Genomic DNA, 23,105 nt, shown 5'->3' with positions numbered 1-23,105 from the left:
GGTTGTTTATACCAGTTTGTGTGACTTAAGTGTAGCCGATTCATTTATATCCCCCAAATCGTTAGCTCACTTCACAGTCGAAGAGGTCATTCCCCTTAGCAGTAGACACTGCCTCCTCATCTCATACTTTTGTAGCCCTTTAGCAGAGGTAAATATAGCATGTCATTTTTTCAAACGTCCACATGTGGATTTAATTAATTTCCAAATAACTTTGCCAGCTAAAAGTGTTTTTAATCGAGCTACAAGCTGACAGTAACAGTTAGCTCGCTAGCATATGTTCAAAAACCGGCTCGGGCTTAGCGACAGATGCACACCTTATATAACTAACACTGCAGACATTGCTCAGTCCCTATAAGCAGCTAGCCGTCTCTGCTTTCACCGTGCAGACGTGAAAGTTACTCAGAGCCCTCCTCTCAGTCACCTTAGCTCCCTGACGTTAATGTTCCCCAACACGAACACTGGGCCAAAAACATCTGAGCTACTTACGATGCACTTAGCAAGCAGAGAGAGAAACAAGCATCATGTTAGGCTGCTAAATATAGGGCTTAATATTAGCGTTACCTTCACCTCCCTGCTTGTTTTGATCCGCCCATGGGGAAAATGTTAGGTAGCGGATTTAATTTCCGTCCATTCTAATTGGATGTTGCACAGCTGAAATACTTCCTGTTTCAACATCTAGGCTTCAGAATAAAGGCGGTTAATGTACACTTCCGGATTTTAAAATAAAGGTATTACAACGACCCGTAAAAATAAAATGACAAATAAATACAACTAAATAACTTTTGAATTGTTTTTGAAAATTAAAAACAACAACCCGAAAGGCACTTTTTTAATAAAAGAAACTAACCTGCAATATCTTGACAACATAAACATAACATTAAAGACACATGTTCATTTTATGTATTTATTATTCATTCATTTATTTATTGAATGAATAAATGTTAAATTTATTCTTTTCGGGTTTGAGCAACAATCCACTAATAAAGTTAGGAAGATTTTTGCCATCCAGTTACGTAATATAAAGTGGCAAACCTACAAAAAGGCATTATTTTAGCTGCCCTGAAAGAGCCTTCAATTCTAGGATTGTTTGCCACATACTAATGAAAATAATCAACAACTGAATACCAGAACCTGTTGAAGGAAAATACCTCGAAATACCTAAATTGCACTGTACTATTTTGGTTGCAGAAATTTGGAATCTTGTTTTTCTGTTTTTGTTGTGCAAAAAACTGTAGGCGAGTCGACAAAAGAGAAACGACTTGATATTACCTTATGATTACTTTATGTAATTAAAATAGCAATGTTTAAACCCAGTGCTTTAGTTTCTTATGGAAGCACTTTTGTGACTGTTAAGTCCATTTCATGTTTTCATTACAGAATTCATAATTGCTCATCTAAAATAAATGCTCTGTTCCGCTGTATAGGAAAAGGATACCCATTTTGTTGATGCACTGCTTTATTCTGAAGCACCCAACCTCCGAATACAACAAACCTCTTACTTTTAAACAGAAAAGGTAAGCTGCCACTAAGATGGATGGTGCAAGAAGTCACTTTTGAGTCTAATGCCTCTCTTATCATTGGCAGTCACAGTGTGGGAAGTTGTGTCTGAACATCTTTCTTTTCAGGAGAAGGTAATTTCTCAGGGTGACACTTACCCTCCAATGTCCATTCAGACTGACAAGCCACTTTTAGTGAAGACTCAGAGATGGGTGCTGGTGTTTATTGAACCTGAAGAGCACTCTGCATGTGTTGCTGCCTCTGTCGTGAAATAAAGGAGAAAAGGACCAAATTGCAGACTGCTGAGACAGACTTGGAATAAAAAAAAAAGCAAGCCTTTATTGTCGCTGTTGTAGATCCAGAGCATAAAATAGGAAAGGGCAAAAGCAAAAGAGACCACTGCAGGGGAAACATGCCGGGAGAAACCAAGACTGGAACACAGTATGATGAGCAACCTGAGGCTTCAAATACACTGTTTTTTCTGTGTTGATGGTCATACCAACTCTTTAAAGTATAGAATTATGGGGAAAACCAACAATAAGCACAATATGAATGTATAGTGAGGCAACATTACTGAAGATTTTTAAACAGGCTAATCTTGATTTTATTTACTTTAGAGTACTGGTTCTCAATGGGAAGCAGGGAAGAATGGCTGCAGAAAAATATTAAGCTTTTCCTCCTTCAAATGATAAGCACATGGAGGACAGGAATCAGCTCTCCCTAAACAGCTCCCACAAAGCTACAGGAAACCAAAAAGAAAAATGTTGGGGAAAACATCCAACTGACTGACTGACTGACTGCCTAACTAACTAACAGCGAGCGAGTGACCAAATCATAGGTCTGACCTTACTTGGAAAACCACAAAGTATCATGTGAATCAGGTGAAAGGTTGTAGGTTTGTCTACATCTATAACAATACATTTCTATAAGGTAAGTTTATTTATAGACCTTATCAAGAACAACATTCACACATTGTTTTTACAAATAAGATAAGGTACCAAAAGTGTCCACAAAGTGGACAAAGTGTCCTTTGGTCCTCAACCTGGACCGAGGTACCACCAGGAGCCCATCTCAGCTACCATGGGGTGGGGTACACCCTGGGCAGATCGCCAGCATGGCTCAGCGCTAACACAGCTAGCACTCACATCCACATCTATGGGCAACCTAACCAATGAGATGTCATTGGAAATAAGAGGAGCTATTTCAGAGTGCATAGTAGGAGATTTTTGTTTTGTTTTTTGTTTTTTTTTGTTAAGAAGGTGAGTAGCAGTCTATTTAAAATATGAAGAGAAGGTCCAGACACTGATCAGCTGCAGTTTGAACTGGTGAACTGGTCATTGTAAGTAAGTTAGATTTATTTTTTTTGTTTTTTTGTTGTTTTTTTCGGGTGGGGGGGGTGTTAATGATATAATTTCATTTCATTCAGACATATTTTGCTGGTATTGAAGACCGTTTCCATGGAAATGAAAACACAATCGCCTAGATCCTGGCAGTTCTTCCACAAGCTTTGCTGACTGGTGCCTTAACTCTCATTAGCTTGTGGCCTGTGTGCAGTGTTATGGGACAAAACAGTATTTATATTTAATCTAGCTACCACGATGGGTTTGAATCCCAATAGGCCTGCGACCACGAAGAAGCAGGCGGGGATGGCACAGGAAATTGATTAGAATATCTGCTAATAAATAGATAAAAGTGTGCGGAAAAGCATTAAGGATGACTTTCATACAGAAAGCATGATATGAAAATCAGCACTGCACTGGAGTTTACTGTGTTAAATCATTTCTGTAAGTGTTGAAACAAGTATTTAGAGGCATTAAATAAGAAAAACTCGAAATGATACTTCAGAAATACAGTCACATGTATATTGTATCATTGGATCATATTTGTTTATTCATGCTTCATAGCTTTTATGTAATATTCCACAACACGTTCTCACAGAATCTTCAAAAACGTAGCATAACAAGTAATTTTTTTTTAAAGTACAAACATGCAGTACTAAGTTACATTGCACCACTGGTTCAGTAACAAGTAGTGGCAGATCATGTTCATTCACAAATCAGTCAAACAAACTTCAAGGATATTCATCACATGGTAAGAAAAATGCACGTAATGCAACACTGTATAAAAAAGTGCAGATGTACTCCCCTTTACGCTTTGAACACAACCAGTTATAAGTGATGAACATGAGGACTAATAGGTCGTCAAATAAAAACTACCACTGATTGTGATTTATGGAAGATGAAGTTGTTAGATTTAGCTTTGATAAAAGATTTTTGCTTTTTTTTATTTTAAAGATGTTTCTGCAACTAACTAGAACGTGTATTGAAACCATTGTGAAATTTTGGAGATAAACTAAAATGTGAAACATTTCCAATGGTGCATTAACTAGGTATGAAAGATTTTGCAGTATTATGAAAAAAGCAGCTTGAACCGTGACCTTCTGTTACATTACTCCCCCATTATAGGGACCTTTTCCGAACAACCTTTCAGTTTTCTCTGATTGCATTCCCAGCACTACCAACCAAGTGTCTGGTAGCAGATTGAACACTTCACGGGGAGATGAAGTGCTTAGACAGGAAAGGCTGACACTCTGGCCAGCAGGCCAACGCAAACAAAAGCCAGACCCAGAGCTGCTGCCTTTCTAGGCTACTCTGGACACTCGGAGTTGCAGAAACAAGCACAAATCAACTTCAAAGCAACTTAAACAAACCAAAAAATGTAGCACATGTTTAAAAATATTTTTTTGAAGAATTTAAGAGCTGAGAATTGTGCTTTTTTATTTTGTATTTTTCCCCTAAATGTCTGTTTTATATTTTCATGTTTTCAGATGTCATACAACTTTAAGTCCTGATATTTTAATCAAACTCACTGATAAGGTTCACTTGTAATTTTCCTATAGATTCCATGTTTTTTCATGTAAGTGTAATGTAAGGAATCCTCCTCACACATAAAAATTATTCATTGAGTTCCACAGGGTTCTGTTTTGGTACCGATACGGTTCTCATTACCACTAGGCAAAAATTCATAAAGAGGACGGGTACATCTCACGGATGTGCTGGGACACATCATCAGCTATTAAACCCAAATGTGTTTACACCCAGTATAAAGATGCAATAGGATCTAGAAGATAGGTGGATTAAACAAGAAGTTTTATTAACTGATAACTGGGGCATTATACAGAGTAACAGGAGAGCACTGACAAAATCCCCCCAAAAATTGAAACAGCCAACAAGAGGAAACTAGAGGAGACTCTGGAACATGAACAGAAAGGTGAAGTGAATAAAGATAATAATGAGGAAAAGAATGGATGAGGGGAAACTGGTGAGCCATATGAGGAACTGCCCTATAAAATAAAAGAGGAACAAATGGAGATGTGGTAACACAGGAGGCACAGAAAAGGATCAAAAACCTGCAGAAACAAGAAAATAAATATGCTGAAAATGAATGTGTTTAAAACATAGTAAAGCAAATATTAATTGAGGTCATGTTTAATACATTTATTTTAGCCTTAATTTATTTCTCTTCAGTTTTGTACATTTATTAGACAATTGTGACTTGATTTCAGTTCTGATTTTGGTGATCATGATCTTCCATACTGTTTGAGTTAGTGCAGTCATTCAAATTCTCAGATTCCAAGACGAAACTGAAAGTGACCAACTACTTAAATTTTGTCAAAACAACAACAACAACAACAACGTGATGAACAAATACTGCGTGCTTCAAACTGTCCCTTTTCCTGCTATTAATCAAATTCAAGCCCAGCTCTTCCTCCCTCCCTCTTCCTCCGACCATGAAACACAACAAGCTCTAACCTGTTCCTAAGTTTCTGTTTAGATTTTGGACGTGTTTCATTTCTATAGAAGTGAAAACTCACACAGCGGCTGACAGTGAGAGGAGAAATGGCACAGAAAGGAGCTCAGCTGAACAGGGAAATCTTCTCTTGTTCAATCTGTCTGGATCGTCTCGAGGACCCAGTGACCATTCCCTGTGGACACAATTACTGCATGAACTGTATTAAAACCCACTGGGATGAAAAGGGGAGGCGAATGCACAGCTGCCCACAGTGTAGGCAGACTTTCACACCGAGACCTGCCCTGGTGAAAAACACCATGTTGGCAAATTTAGTGGAGGAGATAAAGAAGACTGGACTCCAAGCTGCTCCTGCTGATCACTGCTATGCTAGACCTGAAGATGTACCCTGTGATGTCTGCACCGGGAGAAAACTGAAAGCCTTCAAGTCCTGTTTAGTCTGTGTGGCATCATACTGTGAGAAACACCTTCAGGATCATTATAATGCGGCTCCATTGAAGAAACACAAGCTTGTGGAGCCCTGCAAGAAACTCCGGGAAAACATCTGCTCTAGTCATGATGAGCCGATGAAGATTTTCTGTCGTACTGATCAGCAGCGTATCTGCAGTCACTGCAAACTGAATGACCATAAATACCACGAAACAGTCCCAGTTGAAGCAGAAAGGACCAAGAAGCAGAAGGAGCTGGAAATGAGTCGACAAAAACTCAAGCAGAGAATCCGTGACCGAGAGAAAGATGTGACAACTCTTCAACAGGAGGTGGAGTCCATCAATCAGTCTGCTGATAAAGCAGTGGAAGAAAATGAAAAGATCTTTGCTGAGCTCATCTGTCTCATGCAGAATAGAAGCTCAGATCTGAAGCAGCAGATCAGATCCCACTGAAGTGGGTCGAGTCAAAGAGCGTGGAGCAGGAGATCGCTGAGCTGAGAAGAAATGATGCCGAGCTGGAGCAGCTGTCATGCACAGAGGATCACAACCAGTTTCTACACAGCTACTCCTCACCGTCAGCACTTAATGAGTCTACAGACTCATCCAGCATCGAGATCCGTCCTCTGAGGTACTTTGAGGATTTGACAGCAGCTGTGAAAGAGGTCAGTGATAAACTGCAGGATGTTCTGAAAGAGAAATGGACAAACATCTCACTGACAGTCACTGAGGTGGATGTTTTGCTGTCAGAACCAGTGCCAAAGACCAGAGGTGGATTCCTAAGATATTCACGTGAAATCAGAATGGATCTGAACACAGCTAACACATCAGTGTTGTTATGTGAGGAGGGTAGAAAAGCCACAGCTGTGAAAGAACAGCAGTCATATTCTAGTCATCCAGACAGATTCACTGGATGGTGTCAAGTCCTGAGTAGAGAGAGTCTGACTGGACGTTGTTACTGGGAGGTGGAGTGGAGCGGGAAACAGGTTTATATAGCAGTCGCATACAAGAGTACCAGCAGATCAGGGCTCTCAGATGTATGCGGATTAGGATTCAATAGGACATCGTGGGCATTATGTTGTGACCAAAATGGTGTTAAATTTGTGCACAACAATTCTCACAAGGCTGTCTCGAGTTCTCAGTTTGGGAGAGTAGGAGTGTACCTGGATCACAGTGCCGGTATTCTGTGTTTTTATAGCGTCTCTGAAACCATGACTCTCCTCCACAGAGTCCAGACCGCGTTCACTCACCCACTTCATGCTGGATTTCGGCTTTCAGATTATGGAGACACTGCTGAGTTCAGGAAACTCAAATAGAGAGAGGTCATGTAAGGGACTGTTCGCAGAATGCCAATGCAGACTTTCTATTGAGTAGAGAATTAATTTTGAAGTCCGTTTTCATGTATGGGTATATTTCAGAACTATTTTACCGCTATGTTTGTGCTGCATTTATCTATGCTGACTTATAATAGTGTCTTGATTAATGATATTTTCAAGAAATATGTTAAGGCATACTTTTTTAATGGTCTTTGCTACAACTGTTTTTATCTTGACTTAATCTTTTGTCCTCTTGGGTCAGTTTTGTTTTTGTTAGGTTCTGTTTTAATAGATCAGAAGTTGTTCAAATCAATTCACAGACAAAGAACCTAGACTTACATTATCATTATTACAACCTCTCTGATCACTGGTGATTATCTGCTTGTAAACAGCTGATACTGTGAATCAGTTGGTGAGATTTTTCTTGACTAAACAAGCGAGATGTCCACACTTTACTCATTATGTTAATAAACTGAAGCTTTACAGAGTTATTAAAGTTGAACAAATAAACAAATGTGTCCTGTCTTAAATCCAGGTTGCTGTACAAACCTGATGGCCAAAAAACAAAAGCAACACGAAAGCATAACTGAGAGTCTTACACCTGAAAATGCAGGCTTTGCGTTTTGAACAGAAGATTTCTCTTCTTTTTCTCTGGATGAATGTTAACATTGTGGCAAGCTCAGACAAGTAGGAGACAGAAACTTCTGTTTTAACTTGCTATTTCTGCCTTAGCTGTTATACTAAGGTACAGGAAACACCCCTTCACACACACACACACACAGCAGTGAGAGGTGGTAAATGGGCACAGCCGTCTAACTCACTGTGCACACAGCAGGATTAATGTTACACACTAACACAAAAATGGCAAATCAACACCTGATAACTGTAACTGCCGTTATAACCCTACAACTTACAACACGTTAACATCAGGTATTCAGTCCCATAAGACCTTGGGCCAGTGGCCCTTCCCCCTAGCCCGCTACAATATTATGAATTTAAATTGGATACGTGAGGGCACACATTCACGCAACTGAAGCAATCATTTGGTAATGATTTGGTGTTCAAGGAAATCCGTCATTGCCCTTAGTTTAAATAAACACTGGTTAGTTTTTTCTTTATCTTTTTACTTGTCTTTTCTGTTTAGCAGGCCTCTTTCAAAAGCCCCAAACAGCTTAAATGCATTCCTCTGTATTTGTTGGCTAAGATCATATGAACAATAATCCTCCTGTGATTGCTATTTGACTGCTTTTGTACCATCTCCAGATTTTTCTAAACCAGGGGTGTCAAGCATAAAATCTCAGATAGATTTTTAACTTTTAGCTGTATTTACATTGATTTTACAGCCTTTCTTATTGATAACAAATCCCCCTTATTAATACTACACCAAAGTAATTACGTAAGAAATATTTTTTTCACAGAAAAAAAAAGAAATTTTCTTTTGAATTAAAGAAAATTGTCAAGGACCTGGGTCTGGGGAAAAAGGGTTCTTGAATAATTCATGGACATGTGTACATGTGTTGCTGTTGTTCCTTGTTTCCATGTTTGTGTGTATCAGTGGCTGTGTGTGTGGGTGTAGCAGATCACTGAGTTTCAGGCATCATCAGACCTGGTGGATGTGTGCGGAGAGCACACAGACACTGACTTTTTGGGGAAGACACGATGCGGCAGTCAAGGGAGAGCACGGGGATTTATTGTCATTTGTTGCACTGTAAATAAACCCGCTGTTTGCAGCGAGGAATCCTGCATTTTGGGTCCTACTTCCCCCCCATCCCCACAGTCTACCATACAGACCGTGACAAAAAGTTTATATCTTTATAATAATGTAATCATGTATGCAATCACTGTAGTCGCCCACTTAAAAACAAAGCACCCTGTATACATCCCTGTTGTAAACCTTTGAAAACATCTTAAATTTATGCCTTTTGCTATCAGAGACAAGCTGATTCACAGTGATTTCCCACCTAAAGGGCACGGAAACGTTCTGTTTCAACTTTTCTTTAATGTCGTCCTGTTCTGTTTGGGGCCCCAATGTCTGAAGAATCAAGATGCTTCAAGGTGCAGGTGTGAATCTTTGGCACCAACTTCAATATTTCAAGGCAACAATTGAGGATTTTGCCTGTATTATGGTAACAGTTCCTACGTTGGTGCTTTCTGTGATGTTTTTAGAAAAGCAAAGTATGAAAATATTAAAAACAAAACAGCGCGGGCCGAGACTCATGAGAGGAAATGATTTTCCGTGCTCAGAAAGTACAGATTTCAAATACTCCGGGCGAAGCTGTGTGCCGTCCAATCAGCGTTCAGTGGATGTACGCGGAAGTGAGAAAAGATGCTGTCTGACGGGAACCTGCCAAGCTACCGGCTAAGAAGAAGAGGTGAAACAGGTGCACTTTCAAAATAAAAGAAGGTCTCTATCATTCTATGAATCGATGTGTGTTAGACGTTTGTTTTTTTAATTACATGACTCTGTGTAAAAAGTGTTTATTTTCTTTTAAGTTTCAGACTATAGCCTAAAAATTCTAACGCTTTCCACATAGTCACAGTCACTTTTATTTTGAAAGTTCAAAGCGGAAGTATTTTGTAAATTCGAGCGGTCTGATTGTGGAGGCAGAGCAGCAGGGTCCTGCGGGTCGTTTTTGATATAAATTAGCATAGATCTGTCAATCTAAAGTTTACATTTTGTAATCCCTCTCTTTACAACATGCAGCAGGTCGACACGTTGTTGCACATCGCGAATTTCAGCACACTGTTTGTGTGCATGGTGCTCAAGTTCCCGCAGATCTTTGTACTGATGCAAGCGAAATCTACGACCGGAGTGAGCCTCAACAGCCTTCTGCTGGAGCTGATCGGGTAGGCTGCTGTCCCGCTTCTGGGATGTTTTTTTTATTTTTTTATTTTTTTGTTTCTTGCTCTTAAATTTTGTTACATAATCTGTTCACGTGTGCAAGTATCGATGTAACTTAGTAACTTTAAGCTGCTGTGATGATGGGACGTCTTCCTCTTCCTCACTTGTGGTTGGTGTTCAGCAGTAAAGGCGGACTCATCCTGTCAGAGAGCAGCTACAAATGCTTCTTCTGAAAACGCTGCGAGACGCTCAGCACTAAAAGCTCTGGTGTTGTCTTTGTTACCAAAATTCTTTCTTCTTAAAGGCTGGATAAACGATGTTTAGAAGTTACCACCTTACTGGTAACATTCTAACAACGTTGAATGTTACCAGTAAGTCAGAATGTTACAATCACCGCGTAACCCTACAGTACAGGTGATAGAGTCGCTGGTATTGGTATTGACTCGATACTAGCGTGATAGGACTGATTTTTATTGCTCATTGAGATGTGTACATAATTTTCAAATTGATGATTGATCATAAATCATGACACTGCTCTCCCCAACACAAGCTGCCTTTATACGTCATAAGTATCAGTATGGGCAATACCTACCCTGCATTTACTTTCAGTATAACACAGTGCTGTCTTACTTGCATTTCTTTGGACTGCGGAAGGAACCCATGCAGGTACAGAGAAAAAGTGCAAACTTCATCCCTAAAGGCTCCAGCTGACCAGGAGGTGCAAAGCCAGGACCACCTTCTTTGTAGTCAGTCTGATGGTATTAGAGGAAAAGCTGCCTAAGAGGTCACCAAAACTGCCTGCATTCTTTAACTAATCTAAACAGCACCTTTCAGGACTTCATGAATATGACAATTCTGCATTTTTTTTCTTACTCCAACACATCCTCAAACTGTTGCAGACAAAGTGCTCTCCATTAGCTAACACATTACAGTTTTAAAAATTCTGTAACATTAGGCCTCAGTAGCATCCTGAAAATGGTTCATGAAAACAGTTATCATGTAACATCCTCAGCATTGCAGTCAACACATTTCACCATAGTTAAACTTTATGTACTTTTGTCCATGTTTTATCTATGGAGAGACGGACTGAGAGCTTTTAAGACATATTTTAGCATTTTAACAATATTTCTGTTTTGTGTGGATTCAACTGTACTGCTCACAGTAAGTCTGCTAAAGACCAAAACTGCCTTCAGATGATAAGGTTTTGGAACCAAACACACAAGTTATACTCCAATATAATAGTACTCTGTATTTCCATTTATATAGATGTATTACTCCTGTATAGTATCCAGATTGCAGGATTAGCAGTGCATTTCATTATAAAAGTTGAGTGACTAAAGCCATCCAGGGGGTCAGACTGGATCCTTTGGGCAGCTCATGGAGAACAGGTTTGACACCCCATCCTAAAACCTAAAACTCCTACAGAATCGCTGATGTATAGCAATACATTTTGGCATAAATACCACTTTCACTTTGATAAAAGAAATGAGTATTTCTTACAGATTAAAATTTAAATAGGACACAAAGAGATTGTGTTCCTAACAGCTGAAAAGCTACAGTACCTTAAAATGAAAAAAATAATCCTGCTGCGAAGGCTCAACACTGAACAACTGTGCTTTCTTTGCACAGCTGAAGATTTTGGTTAAATGATTAAAAACGGGGTTAGAGTCGGCCTCGGCCGGCTCTGTGTGAAGCTCTGTGCAGTCTGCTGTTGAATCAGTGCAGCAGATTAGAGCTTGAAGTGCTTCTTATGCATTGAACAGGAAGTGTTGTGGTTACCTTCACTGTTGGAGCAGGAGGGATAAAGACCGTGTCTGTAAGTCTGCATAATTTCTCTCTCTCCTCGGTGCCTGGCAGTGGCTGCACTGTCTGAAATGTCCCCACTGTTTTGGTAAGCGTTAGCTTGCTGTCACTGTGCATGCCACGCTGAAACAGTGAAGACGTTTATGTAGTTATATCTACACAGCATGGCTACAAAGCAGCAAAGAAAAGCACTCGTCATTCGGCATGAATGGTTTTGTCACTAGTGGAAAAATATTTCCACACACGCCAATATTAAATAGCTCTATTCTAGATTATATTAACTGGCAGTTGGCTTTATTGATCACTACCTCTGCCTAGGAACAAAAAAAAAAGTCCCAACACAATAAAGCCTGAGAGTGGATAGGTTAATCTGCTATTGATTTCACTATAGGATGTTATTGTGTTATACTGTTTATTTAACATTGTGGGAATCTCTGTGTGCACATGCATGCAGCTGTACGGTGGCTTGCATAACACGGCTGGGAGGCTCAAACCTGCCAGAATCAAAACAAACTCATTAGTGCAGAAGTAAAAATGGATTATGTCATCAAATGCCCCAAATGTAAACTGTATGTATAAATGTATTTTATAAAATGAGACATGAATTGAGATGCTTTTACTTGCTTTTTTATTTACTTGTCTTTGCATGAATATCTCAGTTCATTTGCTTTCTTTTTAAATTTTTGATGTATTCAGCACATCCATCTGCTTTTGTGCTGCCTGTCTGGGCTGTAAGAGCAACAGTCTAAGCAGAGGAGTTCAAACCTCCCTCTACCTAGTTAGGAGGTGATGCCAGTGTGGTCCTCAGCCAACTGACAGCTGTAATCTCTCTCCTGGGTCTACACCGGGCTCTCTTTCTTTACCTATAAAATCCAAGTCTTCCAAGTCAGACTCCTAAACTGCCTTAACTTGCTCCTCACCCCATCTTTGCATTCATGAGCCCTGACATTGTATTTATTTCCATTTCATTTCCCCTTCATTTATCTCTGCAAACATTTCTGTTTGTCTTTTTACGTTCCTTTATGCATTTCTAACCACTGCAATCTGCAAGTACATTTGCATAATTTAGCAGAGATGAAAAATCAGAAAAGGAAAATGGAATAATAGATGTTTAGGGGGAAAAGCAAAGGAAAAAATGCTTGAATGGGAAAAAATAATACACTGATAAACAAAAAGGAAAATTAATCGACATAAAGGGAGCTAAATATAGAAGCAAATTATATATTAGTTCATTTGATTTTTTAAAAACAAACAAACAACTATTGGCACATTTAATGGCATCTTGATTTCTTTACGGTTTGATTGCAGTCAGTTCAGTCCTCTATAGACTACTTGCAGACCTTCTCCTGCTGAAGGTTACCACTGTTGATTCATCATGTTTGCTGAGCACACCGAGTCGAGCTGCTCCCATAAAAGAGTGAATGAACTGATCATCATGCCGCCGCTTGGCTCAGAAACTGCTTGTTGACTCCCCGTGTGAATCCCTTCCCACAACATCAAGCTTTAAGCAGCCACTGATTCTTTGGCTCGTTTGTCCCCGAGCATTGTTTCTCATTTTAATCAGTACTGAATATAACAAAACACCTCCAGTTTAATAACGTGACACTATATGCTTTACAGGTTCATTGTTTTTGTAACATATCAGATGTACTACGACTACCCACCGCCAACCTACTTGGAATATCCCATCCTCATTGCTCAAGGTAAGTTATGCTGTTACATAAATTTCCTCTGCTTATAATTATCTCCACAAGTGTCTTTTTTAACCTCATTTTAGATCCAGATTCCTTAATTAGTTTATCATTCAGAGTCATAAATGCCTCGCGTTGCTCTCTGTAGTCTGTCTATTGAGATCATTCAAAAGGAGCTCAGTCATATTAATGTATCTTGTTTAGTAAAGCTGCACATATGATTGGCAACTTCATGCCTGTGGCAGTGGTGGAGGAAATTAAGACTTTTCATTAAGTGTAATTAAGGGTAGAGAGATGGGCAAAATAAAGTTGGAAAAAATGGAAGGAGTCTGAATACACTCTGAAGCATCTGCAAATATCAGCAGCCCTTGAAATGGAAATCAAACAGAGGTGTAAATGGTGCGAGTTATAACCCGCCGTGTGTCCTCAGATGTCATCCTCCTCCTCCTGATTCTTCACTACAACGGCAGCCTGCGGCAGAGCCTCATCTACGCCGTGGTGTATCCTTTCACTTATCGCACCAATCGATGTGAACGTGCTCGTTCAATTTGCGCAGAAATCAATGACCCATTAGACTTTTGTGTCCCCCTGCCTTAACGTACTTGTGCTCAGGTTTGTGGGAGGCTGGAGGCTCCTGACTCTGGAGAAGTGGATCGTAGATTTGGCTATGGTAATAAACCTGTTTAAAATCAATCATAAGTCAGTGTGTGCGTGAGAGACAGAGTCAGCAAAGAGATGGCATGTCATCAGTCAGGGGCAATGAGGTGGAGCTTCGAGAAGAAACTTATACAGACCTCATTTCACCTGGTGTTTCTCACCCAGACCTTATAAATGCCAAATGGCCCGGTTGGTTAATGAGATGAACATGTCTCAGGGCGTTTTGCATTTAAATAGGTGAGAGCAGCGAACCCTCCACATCCTTTCCTCTTAAAGTTTGACCGAAGCGGCAGAAAGTGTTTGAAACTTTTTGAAATTCAGCTCAATGTTCAGCTTGTTATCACATGACATCTGACCTCCTTCTCCTCTCAGAGCCTGTGCACATTTATTAGTGCAGCCAGTAAGTTTGCCCAGCTGCAATGCCTGTGGAGGTCAAAGGACGGCAGGCAGGTTAGCGCCCTCTCCTGGGCTCTAGCTACCTACACATGTATGGGTGAGTTTAACCAGCCAACAGTGTTCGCTGTGTTTTTTGTTGTTGTTGCATTCCCCACTGTCCTGCATTAATAGATCAATAATTAGATATACATTTAAGTCCGTAGCCGTCACTGGCACAGTTTTTAAAAAATATGTATATTTTTTTTAGCTGTGTACCAAACGACATTGAAGTTGTAGTATTATAACTTAGTTTAAAATAAAAACTTTAAGGTGAAGTTTGAGCATTTTACCATTCATTCATAATACATTAAAGTTATGTGTTAAAAAGTAATTCAGTAGTCTTTGTGGAGAAGTCTCAGCAATTTCTTCACAAATTATTTTGAAATTATAATAACTTTAGGAATTAAAAGATCTACTGCTAATTTTATTTGGAAGCCAAATACAAGCAAAAGATAGCAAGAACACATTAATGCTGATTTGAGAGGAAAATTGAGCATGCTAGTGAGCCCTACAACCTGGATGTACACAGTTTATGTTGGTGTATGATCCCAGGATCCTTTCCATGATTAAGAAGAAACCCTTCACAAAGGTCATGTCAAGAGAAGACTTTTGATTGATAAAGGTCAACTTGTGAAAAGAAATGTGGAGGTTTCATAATCCAAATCTGTAAAAATGTTACATAACCGCTAGGGGTGCAACAATAATCTGTTCGATACAGTGCTTTCGGTTCAGTACGCATATGAACAATACAAAATTTTTAATTTATTTTATCAACTTTCCTTCTGACGATGCTGTCTGTGTTGAGCGCTCAGTGGATCTGCGCTCGACAGTGCAGCGGAGTAGTCGAACGCAGATTCACTGAGCGCAGGGCAGTGTTGCCAACTTAGCGACTTTGTCGCTATATTTAGCGAGTTTTCAGACCCCCTAGCGACTTTTTGTAGAAAAAAAGTCGCTAAAAAAAAAAGACGTGAAAGCGCATATCGCTTTTACTCTCAAGAAGCAGCGGGTGCTGTAACGCAGTCAGTTCTTCTTTTATTCTTTTACTCTTATGCTGTTTTGTGGATCACAAGGTTTAAAACTACTTAAAACACACACACACAAAGTAACTCCACCAGAGTGCCTATTTCGGGTCACTTTTGCCGGTCCAAATCCGGGTAAAGGAGCAGGGTTGGAATTAAAAAAACAATAATTGCTAAAATATATTTAATTTGTAGTTCTAAATAAATTCTAAATGCATTTAGGACGTTTTTTACTCACTTTATGTGTCTTTCGCGATGTTATTTCTCTCTCCAACAACATAGATTACAATTACATTAGCATGACCAATTATGCAAATTAGGTGATGACGTCATTTAGCGACTTCTAGCAACTTTTAGGACAGCCAATAGCGAGTTTCCTTACTGAGGAGTTGGCAACACTGGCGCAGGGCAAGCTAGCTAGACAGAAGTTTGCTCTCCTTGCAACATGGCAATTGAACCTCCCCCACCCTCATTCAGATCTGGCGTTTGGAACTATTTTGGTTTTCGTGTGACGTATGACCCTGAAGGTAAGCACGTCATGGACAAAAGTAAAACAGTATGTCGGATGTGCCACGCAATGCTCAATTACATTGGTGGGACCTAGTGCGTTAGGCAGTTAGCTGTTAACGTGTTGACACCGTCCAGCCCCACCCAGTGGGCGATCCGCAGTAGCTCGTTAACGGAGATTTGCGGTGTTGTGGCATTAACGTCATTTCAACGAGATTAACGCTGACAGCACTAGTGGGAACACAGCGAATATGACTGCACATTTACACCGACATCATCCTAGTGCAAAGACAAGTGGAAGCAGACAAAAACAACAAGCACGCATGCTACAAACTTTACCCGAGTCATTTAGACAGCCGTTAGCACATGATTCTCCTTATGGGGACCTGATATGTTTAATATGCTGCTGAGAATATAGCCCAGAAGAAGCGTATAGTATAACTTTTATTTTGGAAAGAGCCATTTCTCTGTAATAAACTCTTTTCCAAAGATGAGTGATTTCTCGATCAGATAGATATTTATTTTTATTACTTTGTTGTTTCAGCAACATTAAATTTAAAAACTGTACTTTTGAGTTTAAAATATATATTTATAAGTTTAATAAATGACAAATTAAAAGCATGAACATTTTTTGTATCGAAAAAATATCGAACCCTGACACCAAGTATCGAACCGAACCGTGAATTTTGTGTATCGTTGCACCCCTAATAACCGCTGTTCATGGGGATAAACTGCTCAGATTCATACAAATGCAGCAAAGACTTACTGCAAAATCACCTCGAGGGGATCTGAAAGTTAAGGAAGTGGAATATTCTATAGTAGGCGAGTCGATCACCTAATCAAAACCCAGTGAGTTGCATTTTAAAATTAAAGGTAGAAAACAACTGGTATCACTTTAAATTTAACTCCTCAAATTAAAGCTGAGCCCTGAGTCCATATTCAGTAGATCACTTAAACTTGTTTCTGTACGCAGCTAAAAAAGCAAATACGGTGTGATTATCAAAAATTGTAACAAACTGCGGCATGAAAAGGTGCCAAGGATACTGTTGCTACTTTTCATACTGCAGTCCTATCGCTGTCAAACTGAATCCTGTTAAGCACTTTTATCAGTTCACATAAATCCCCCTCCCTAAAGTAACAAGTCTACTCTTTCGTTTCATGAATATGCATGGTAGTGTTTATTCAGCCCCCAATGTAATAAATGAGCAATCCAATGCTTCATTAATGAATGATCAGACGCTCTGTCGGGTAACAGGGATGTCATTAACTCTGCTTCCTCTTTGTTTCAGCTCGGATTTACACCACCACGGTGACAACTGGAGACGTGCAGGGTAAGTCGGTCTGAATTACTAACGACTGTGGGAGGTGTTGCATCCCAGAATTTTTAATGAACACTTCAAGGGAAAATGATTTGTTTTCTAAGTAACCATCGTAGATTTCAAACGAGCATTTTTTTGTGCTCTTCTCTGGGAAATATCCTAAATAAATAAAACCACAAGGAAGTGAATAGTGACTTTGTTTTATACTTAGCAGTCGAATTCGTTTAGATTAGACTGCTTTAGAACAAAAAGGGACGTTAGCGCGGATGAGGCCACCCGGGCCCGTTCAGTAATCTATCAATGCATCATACTTCTATATTTCAGCAAGAGTAAAAGTGGGGGTTTACAAAGCATTAGTGAGACCTGCTATGATGTATGGTTTGAAGATGGTGGCACTGGCAAAAAGACAGGAGGTGGAGCTGGAGATGGTAAGATTTTCATTGGCAGAGACCAGAATGGACAGGATTAGAAATGAGAATATCAGAGAGAGATGGTTTGGACGTGTGCAGAGCAGGGATTGTGGATGTACTATACAAAGGATTTTGAATGTGGAGCTGCCAGGCAGGAGGGAAAAGGGAAGGTTTGTGGATGTAGTGGAGCAGGACACGAGGAGGGCTGGTGTGACAGAGGAGGATGCTAAGGATAGGGTGAGGCAAATGATTCAATTATTTCCATTTTGTTGGAGAACCGGAGTCTGGTTAGTATTAATGGCTAACTTTCAGTCATAATTAATTAAACTGGCAGGTCTAAAGGGCTGCTTCTTTACAATAATGAACGTCAGTAACAGGACTGTCATACAAATTTACACATCAGCAAAAACCTACAGTTTCTTATAAGACCAAAGGATTTCAGGCATCTTTTACCTGGAGTATCCCCGAGTAGTCACCATTTGTAACTCCAGCTCTGCTGTCCTTGTGTGATTCAGAGACGTCGCTGTCAGCTTCCGTGTTTCTGATCATCTTTTCTCTTTGCCACAGTTCTGGTGCGGTTCATAGCGATGACCCTGCTGAACCTGTGGGTGTTGCTCACTGTGCTCTACTATCAGAGACGCGGCAGCAGCTCCAAGAAGAAAGACTAATTTTTTAAGCTGGATTCTGCAGATCAAAGACGACTGGGTCACTTTAGGCACAACCAATACTGTAAAACGAAAATGATGGGTAACAAGAGTTCTATCAGCAGAGAGATGATTTTTATATAGTTTGTCTTCCCTGTTAAAGCCACACATTTGTTTGAATAACATTCCAGTTTGTAAAACTCTGTTGATAGGAACAGAGACCAATGCTTTGCCATACTGTCTGTGAAAGAAATCTATTGTTAGACACGACAGCACAAACCCCACGTATATGTGAAACGATCCTACTCCGGGTAAATTGTTTTGGAAAAGCTTTTGTATATGTAAAGTTATTTTCTGAACTGTTTCAATAAACCAAATTCTACCTTTTTACAGTGAGGTCATTTAATTTAAAATAAAAAGTTGAGTATGGGAGCTCAACACTGCCAAAATTCAAAACAAAACATTGCATGAAATAGGCCACAAATTCAATCTCAGATTGATGTGATTTAATTTGCTTTATTGTAACTCACCATGTTTCTGGACAAAGACAGATCTTGTGATTGTGACACCACCACAGTGGATTTCAAATCAAACAAGATTTGACTGAAGTGCAGACTTTCAGTTTTAATCAATATGGTTTAACAAAAGTATTGCAGAGACTGTTTGGGTATTCAGGCCATTTGTATTCAAGGTCCTCTCAGAGGCTCAAAATTAATTGGACAGCTAGCTAACGAGCAGTTCCATGCCCAGGTGAGACTTGTTCCCTCATTATTCCATGACAGATTAAGGAGATAAAACACCTGGAGTCGATTGCAACTGGTAAACTTGCAGGGGATATATTTATATATGTATATATTATATTTATATTGTGCGCCAGTAAAAGATGAATGGAGGCCATCATTACCCAGATACACCAAACTAAACCAGAGACACAAGGAAAATGAACAAACTTGCCAGCTCAGCGACACTTAATCAAAAGGCCAGCGTAAACATTAGGGGATAACATCTACAAGAACCTGCAGAGTTCTGAAAAAAATATTTGGACAGATTTGATTTGATTTAACCTTCATTTATGCAGGTAGTCCCATTAAGACTCAATGTCTCATTTAAAAGAGAAAGAACAGATGAGCTGTCATGGTACGAGAATGTAAGGAACCAGGTCACTGGTGTCATGTTAATCCATTGAAATTTGGCCTATTCTCACCGAGGTCAACTCAGTGATTCATTGTTAGAAAACTGATCTAAAAAAAAAAAAAACCCTTAGAACTTAAAACTTATGATTCTTATTACTGTGGTCATTTTTTGCAACATACAGAAAGTACTGTGTAAAGATTTAAAGTATCAAATTTGACCTCTGACACATCCTTCAAGAAAAATAGTGTAATCGGAAGGTTAAAGTGATAATACTTTATAGAGCCATTTAAAACTGTTTCTTACTGCCAAAGGTATTCACTCACCCATCCAAATCATTGAATCCAGGTGTTCCTATCACTTCTACATGTGTATAAAATCAAGTACCTAGGTGTGGTACCTTGACAGGATGACACCTGTGCAACAAGTCCAGATGTGAAATTTCCTTGTTACTAAATTTCCACAGTTAGTGGCGTCATGACAAAGCAGAAGTGATCGGGAATGGCAGCTCGGCCACAAAGAATTTTCTTTTTGCCTCTCCCGTCCGTCACTGTAGCACTCAGAATTATTGTCTGAAGGCCAAGAATTTTCTTTTTTAGACTTCGGTATTATTTAATGTGTTTCTCTTTCGTGTTTCAGTAGTTTGAGTATGACTGACAGCTTGTGTGGGACTCAATATCAGAATACGGAGGATTCCATATGCCTAAAAAAAGCAGTGGAATAAAATCAAAAATATCAATTTGTCACAATTTATATTTATTATACAAAACTGCTCACTATTTAATATTTTTTGTGGCACATTTTTATTTTGGCACTTTTGGTTCACCGTGGTTGTACACCTCTGCAGAATGACAACGTCTAACATTTTTAAAACAGAAAAATGATCCAAAACCAGAAGGCACATCCATGTCTTTATTGTTGAAGTGGTTATTATCATAGAGCTGTTTGATAGCAAACATGCAATCTGGATGTAGAGCCCTTAAATACAAAGTGGACAAGGCTGTATAAATAATATAATGTGCACTGTATGGCATGTAAAATATATACTGTGTATATTTATATGTATAAAACATGCTTCTTGGTTAAAGGAGAGTGCACATACACACTCACACACACACACACACACACACACACACTCAGTTTACTCTCCACCTGCTAACTAAGTCACATACATACGACAATGTGCCCAAACTCAGAGTTTGGTTTCCTTTAATACAAAAATAAGGACAAACACTTTTAGAAAAAACTTCAATGGAATAGTGCTGCTCAGTATTTCCACTCATGGGTTCAGGATATGATTGGATACCTTCATTATTTCGGCTTCTTATTGGTTAACTTCCCTCATTTTCACTTTTGGTACTGACTAAAAATGACTAGGCATGTGGGTGAAAAAGCAAACGCATGCAAGTTCACTCAGAGTAGTTTGTGATGAAAGGCGCGGCTTCAGTCAAGTATACTTGGATAATACAATGCCTGTGTGTCGTCTCTGGTGAAGCCCAGATGTACATTCAAAAACAACAGAAGGAGCCGAGCTCGGATCAGAAAGCATTAACGGTGCACCCCTTTGAATTCAGTAAACATTAACCCTCAGAACTGACAGTGCAGGTTTGCAGAGATTATGGGAATCGTGAGGACTTCATGTCTTAATCTAATGCCATTTCGAGCAGGATTCTGTTCCCTTTGTAGTCGTTTGACGTCAAACCCATGATTCAGCGTGTGCATGAGTCAGAAATCTGAATAAGAGGCACTCGGAGAATTATTTGCTCATATCCGAGAGGAAGCTGGGCTTCATTTGCTGCCTTAATGACTTTCCGTGAAGTCACAGCTCATTTGGTTCCTAAGTACCTTATTCAAGATTCCCCATGGACACGCACCTGAAAGCAGAGCTGTGAAAAGCAAGAAGCTGCAATCATGTTAAAGAGTTTGAAAGTACAGACACCATAAGCCAACAAAAATACAGACTCTTTTGAGTGTAGTGTTCCCCCATTAAACCCTTCAAATTGTTCACAATCGTTAAATAGAAAAGATTGTCTTTTTTATTTTTTGGCCATGAGAATCCTCAAAGGTGGTGTAGAGGAGGTTTCCTGCTGGCTGCTTCAATCAGACAGTGTCCTGGAGAGAACTGTTAAGGTAAGTGTTCCCCTGTTCTTGTCAGCCTTGGTCAGGCTCATAAGAGCTATCCTCCATTGTGTGGGAGCCGAACAAGCTACTCCAGCATCCAAGAGCTGCACAAGTGCTCTCGCCAAGGACCCAGGAGAGGACTTGGGTTATATGTTTATGAGACGCCCAGCTTGCTGTAAAGCCGTCAGATGCTGAGGTGAGCTTGCTAAGTGGCTTGGAAACAAGCTGAATAAAAATGGAAAACGCCAGACTTGGTAACTCTCGCAGGCTGAAACGGGACAGGGTGGAGTGAGCGGTGGAGAAACCAGTCCAGTGTGCTGATCTGCAAACGGAGCTTTGTATAGAGTCTTTGATTTAGGAAGAAACTCTTCCCGCCACCTCGTCGATGCACCACACTCCCAGGCAAGGTTAACTGGAGGGAGAGAGAGAAACAGACGCGAGTTAATCTCAGCAAATATGCAGCGAGATGTCAGGAAGATTAAAAGATTGGGCTGCGATTTGAATGGAACAGCGAAGGCATTATTTCATACAATTACCAAATCAAGGACCTGGCTGATTTTCAGACCGAATGTAAGAAGCTGCATTTTTAATCGTTACCCTACATTTATTTTATCTCAGCAAAAAACTCAAATGATTTAAAAGTCTTTGTAGTAAACAAACTGGCTAAGCATGCATTAGTCCTACCAAGATATACAATGATCCTACTTTGGATTTTAAGCAAGTCCTATGTCCACAGACTGTATATAAAAGATGGAAATAGCCACCAAGCAGAACATTTCAGCCATTGCATCTTGTTTTTTTTAAATTTTATTATTATTATTTTCTTTATACATTTTATGATTTAAGGGTGTCTTACCCTAAACCAGTATATTTAACTAGCTTGAGTAACATGCTGTAATAAATAAAACCACTGATTTGATCCATAAGTTCACCGAAAAAAAAGTGCTGATTGAGGTGTTCGTGTGAGCCTTAGTAATTTTCTCTGCTGGCCATGAGACAGACTGCAAGTCAATTCTGAATTAATTTCTATGAAGAGCATCTGCATGATTTTGCTCCTGAAAACCTTTTGGTTTCTTACTGTCGTCCACTGCACAGCCTGTGTGGAGAGCAAAAGAGGTTTGCTCCAAATTAATTTCAGTTCATTCCAGTTTATCTGCATTTGTAGACACTGCCTGGAACATGAGAAATTAAAAATCTTGGCTTGGATTTCTTCTAACTAAACCGGACATCCCAACAAATTGTCCAAAATCCCAAGAGGCCAAATCGGCAGGCTAGCTGATGTGGTTCCAAGATTGGCTTCGCTTCTCAGGTCATCATATTTTATTCACAGTCTGAGGACAGATCAACATTAAATAATCTAAAGTTTGCGCGGGAATACAGCAGCGAATTGTTCAAGCGATTTGCAGCCGAGTGCTGCCTCGCTGAGAAAAAGTCGTCTTATCTCTTGTTGTGTGAGAAAGGGCAACTTCAGATAAACC

At 39.6% G+C, this 23,105-nt stretch overlaps 3 protein-coding genes and 1 pseudogene across 8 annotated transcripts in view; 2 read left to right on the top strand and 2 right to left on the bottom strand.

The window, feature by feature from the left end:
* LOC146495854 (CAP-Gly domain-containing linker protein 4) overlaps nt 1–18,304 on the bottom strand; it is a 73,070-nt gene extending 54,766 nt beyond the window's left edge. The window contains exon 1 of one of the 3 annotated variants that reach the window (XM_085143606.1): nt 18,185–18,304. The gene's annotated coding sequence lies outside the window, so the exon portion shown is untranslated. Of the gene's footprint in view, nt 1–561; nt 693–18,184 lie in introns of those variants that run through there. The other 2 variants (XM_085143605.1, XM_085143604.1) reach the window with 2 other exon arrangements.
* Nucleotides 4,296–9,492, top strand: LOC146495855 (tripartite motif-containing protein 16-like; annotated as a pseudogene).
* slc66a3 (solute carrier family 66 member 3) lies at nt 9,638–20,535 on the top strand. Its single transcript, XM_085143610.1, has 7 exons — nt 9,638–9,895; nt 13,314–13,396; nt 13,815–13,884; nt 13,997–14,054; nt 14,414–14,534; nt 17,292–17,333; nt 18,299–20,535. The coding sequence occupies exons 1-7, from the start codon at nt 9,747–9,749 to the stop codon at nt 18,397–18,399; spliced, it is 624 nt and encodes a 207-aa protein (XP_084999736.1). The 5' UTR covers nt 9,638–9,746; the 3' UTR covers nt 18,400–20,535.
* The window catches only part of rock2a (rho-associated, coiled-coil containing protein kinase 2a), a 41,933-nt gene continuing 38,451 nt past the window's right edge, over nt 19,624–23,105 (bottom strand). For all 4 annotated transcript variants that reach the window (XM_085143595.1, XM_085143594.1, XM_085143596.1 and 1 more), the window contains one exon: nt 19,624–22,039. Coding sequence is in view for 2 of the 4 variants with exons in the window: in XM_085143596.1 (XP_084999722.1) it covers nt 22,036–22,039 (4 nt within the window). In the remaining 2 variants the exon portion in view is untranslated. The remainder of the gene's footprint in view (nt 22,040–23,105) is intronic.

Source organism: Neolamprologus multifasciatus, chromosome 19 (assembly GCF_963576455.1).
Source record: "Neolamprologus multifasciatus chromosome 19, fNeoMul1.2, whole genome shotgun sequence".
NCBI classification, from domain to species: Eukaryota; Metazoa; Chordata; class Actinopteri; order Cichliformes; family Cichlidae; genus Neolamprologus; species Neolamprologus multifasciatus.
Note: the sequence above shows the minus strand (reverse complement) of the source record. Positions and strands in the feature narration are given on the sequence as shown.

Excerpts from the sequence above, each read along its gene's own strand:
- slc66a3 (XM_085143610.1), top strand. The coding sequence starts at position 9,747 with ATGCAGCAGGTCGACACGTTGTTGCACATCGCGAATTTCAGCACACTG. Across the intron at positions 13,885-13,996 it reads AGCCTCATCTACGCCGTGGT|GTTTGTGGGAGGCTGGAGGC; the intron begins GTATCCTTTCAC and ends ACTTGTGCTCAG. Across the intron at positions 17,334-18,298 it reads GACAACTGGAGACGTGCAGG|TTCTGGTGCGGTTCATAGCG; the intron begins GTAAGTCGGTCT and ends TCTTTGCCACAG.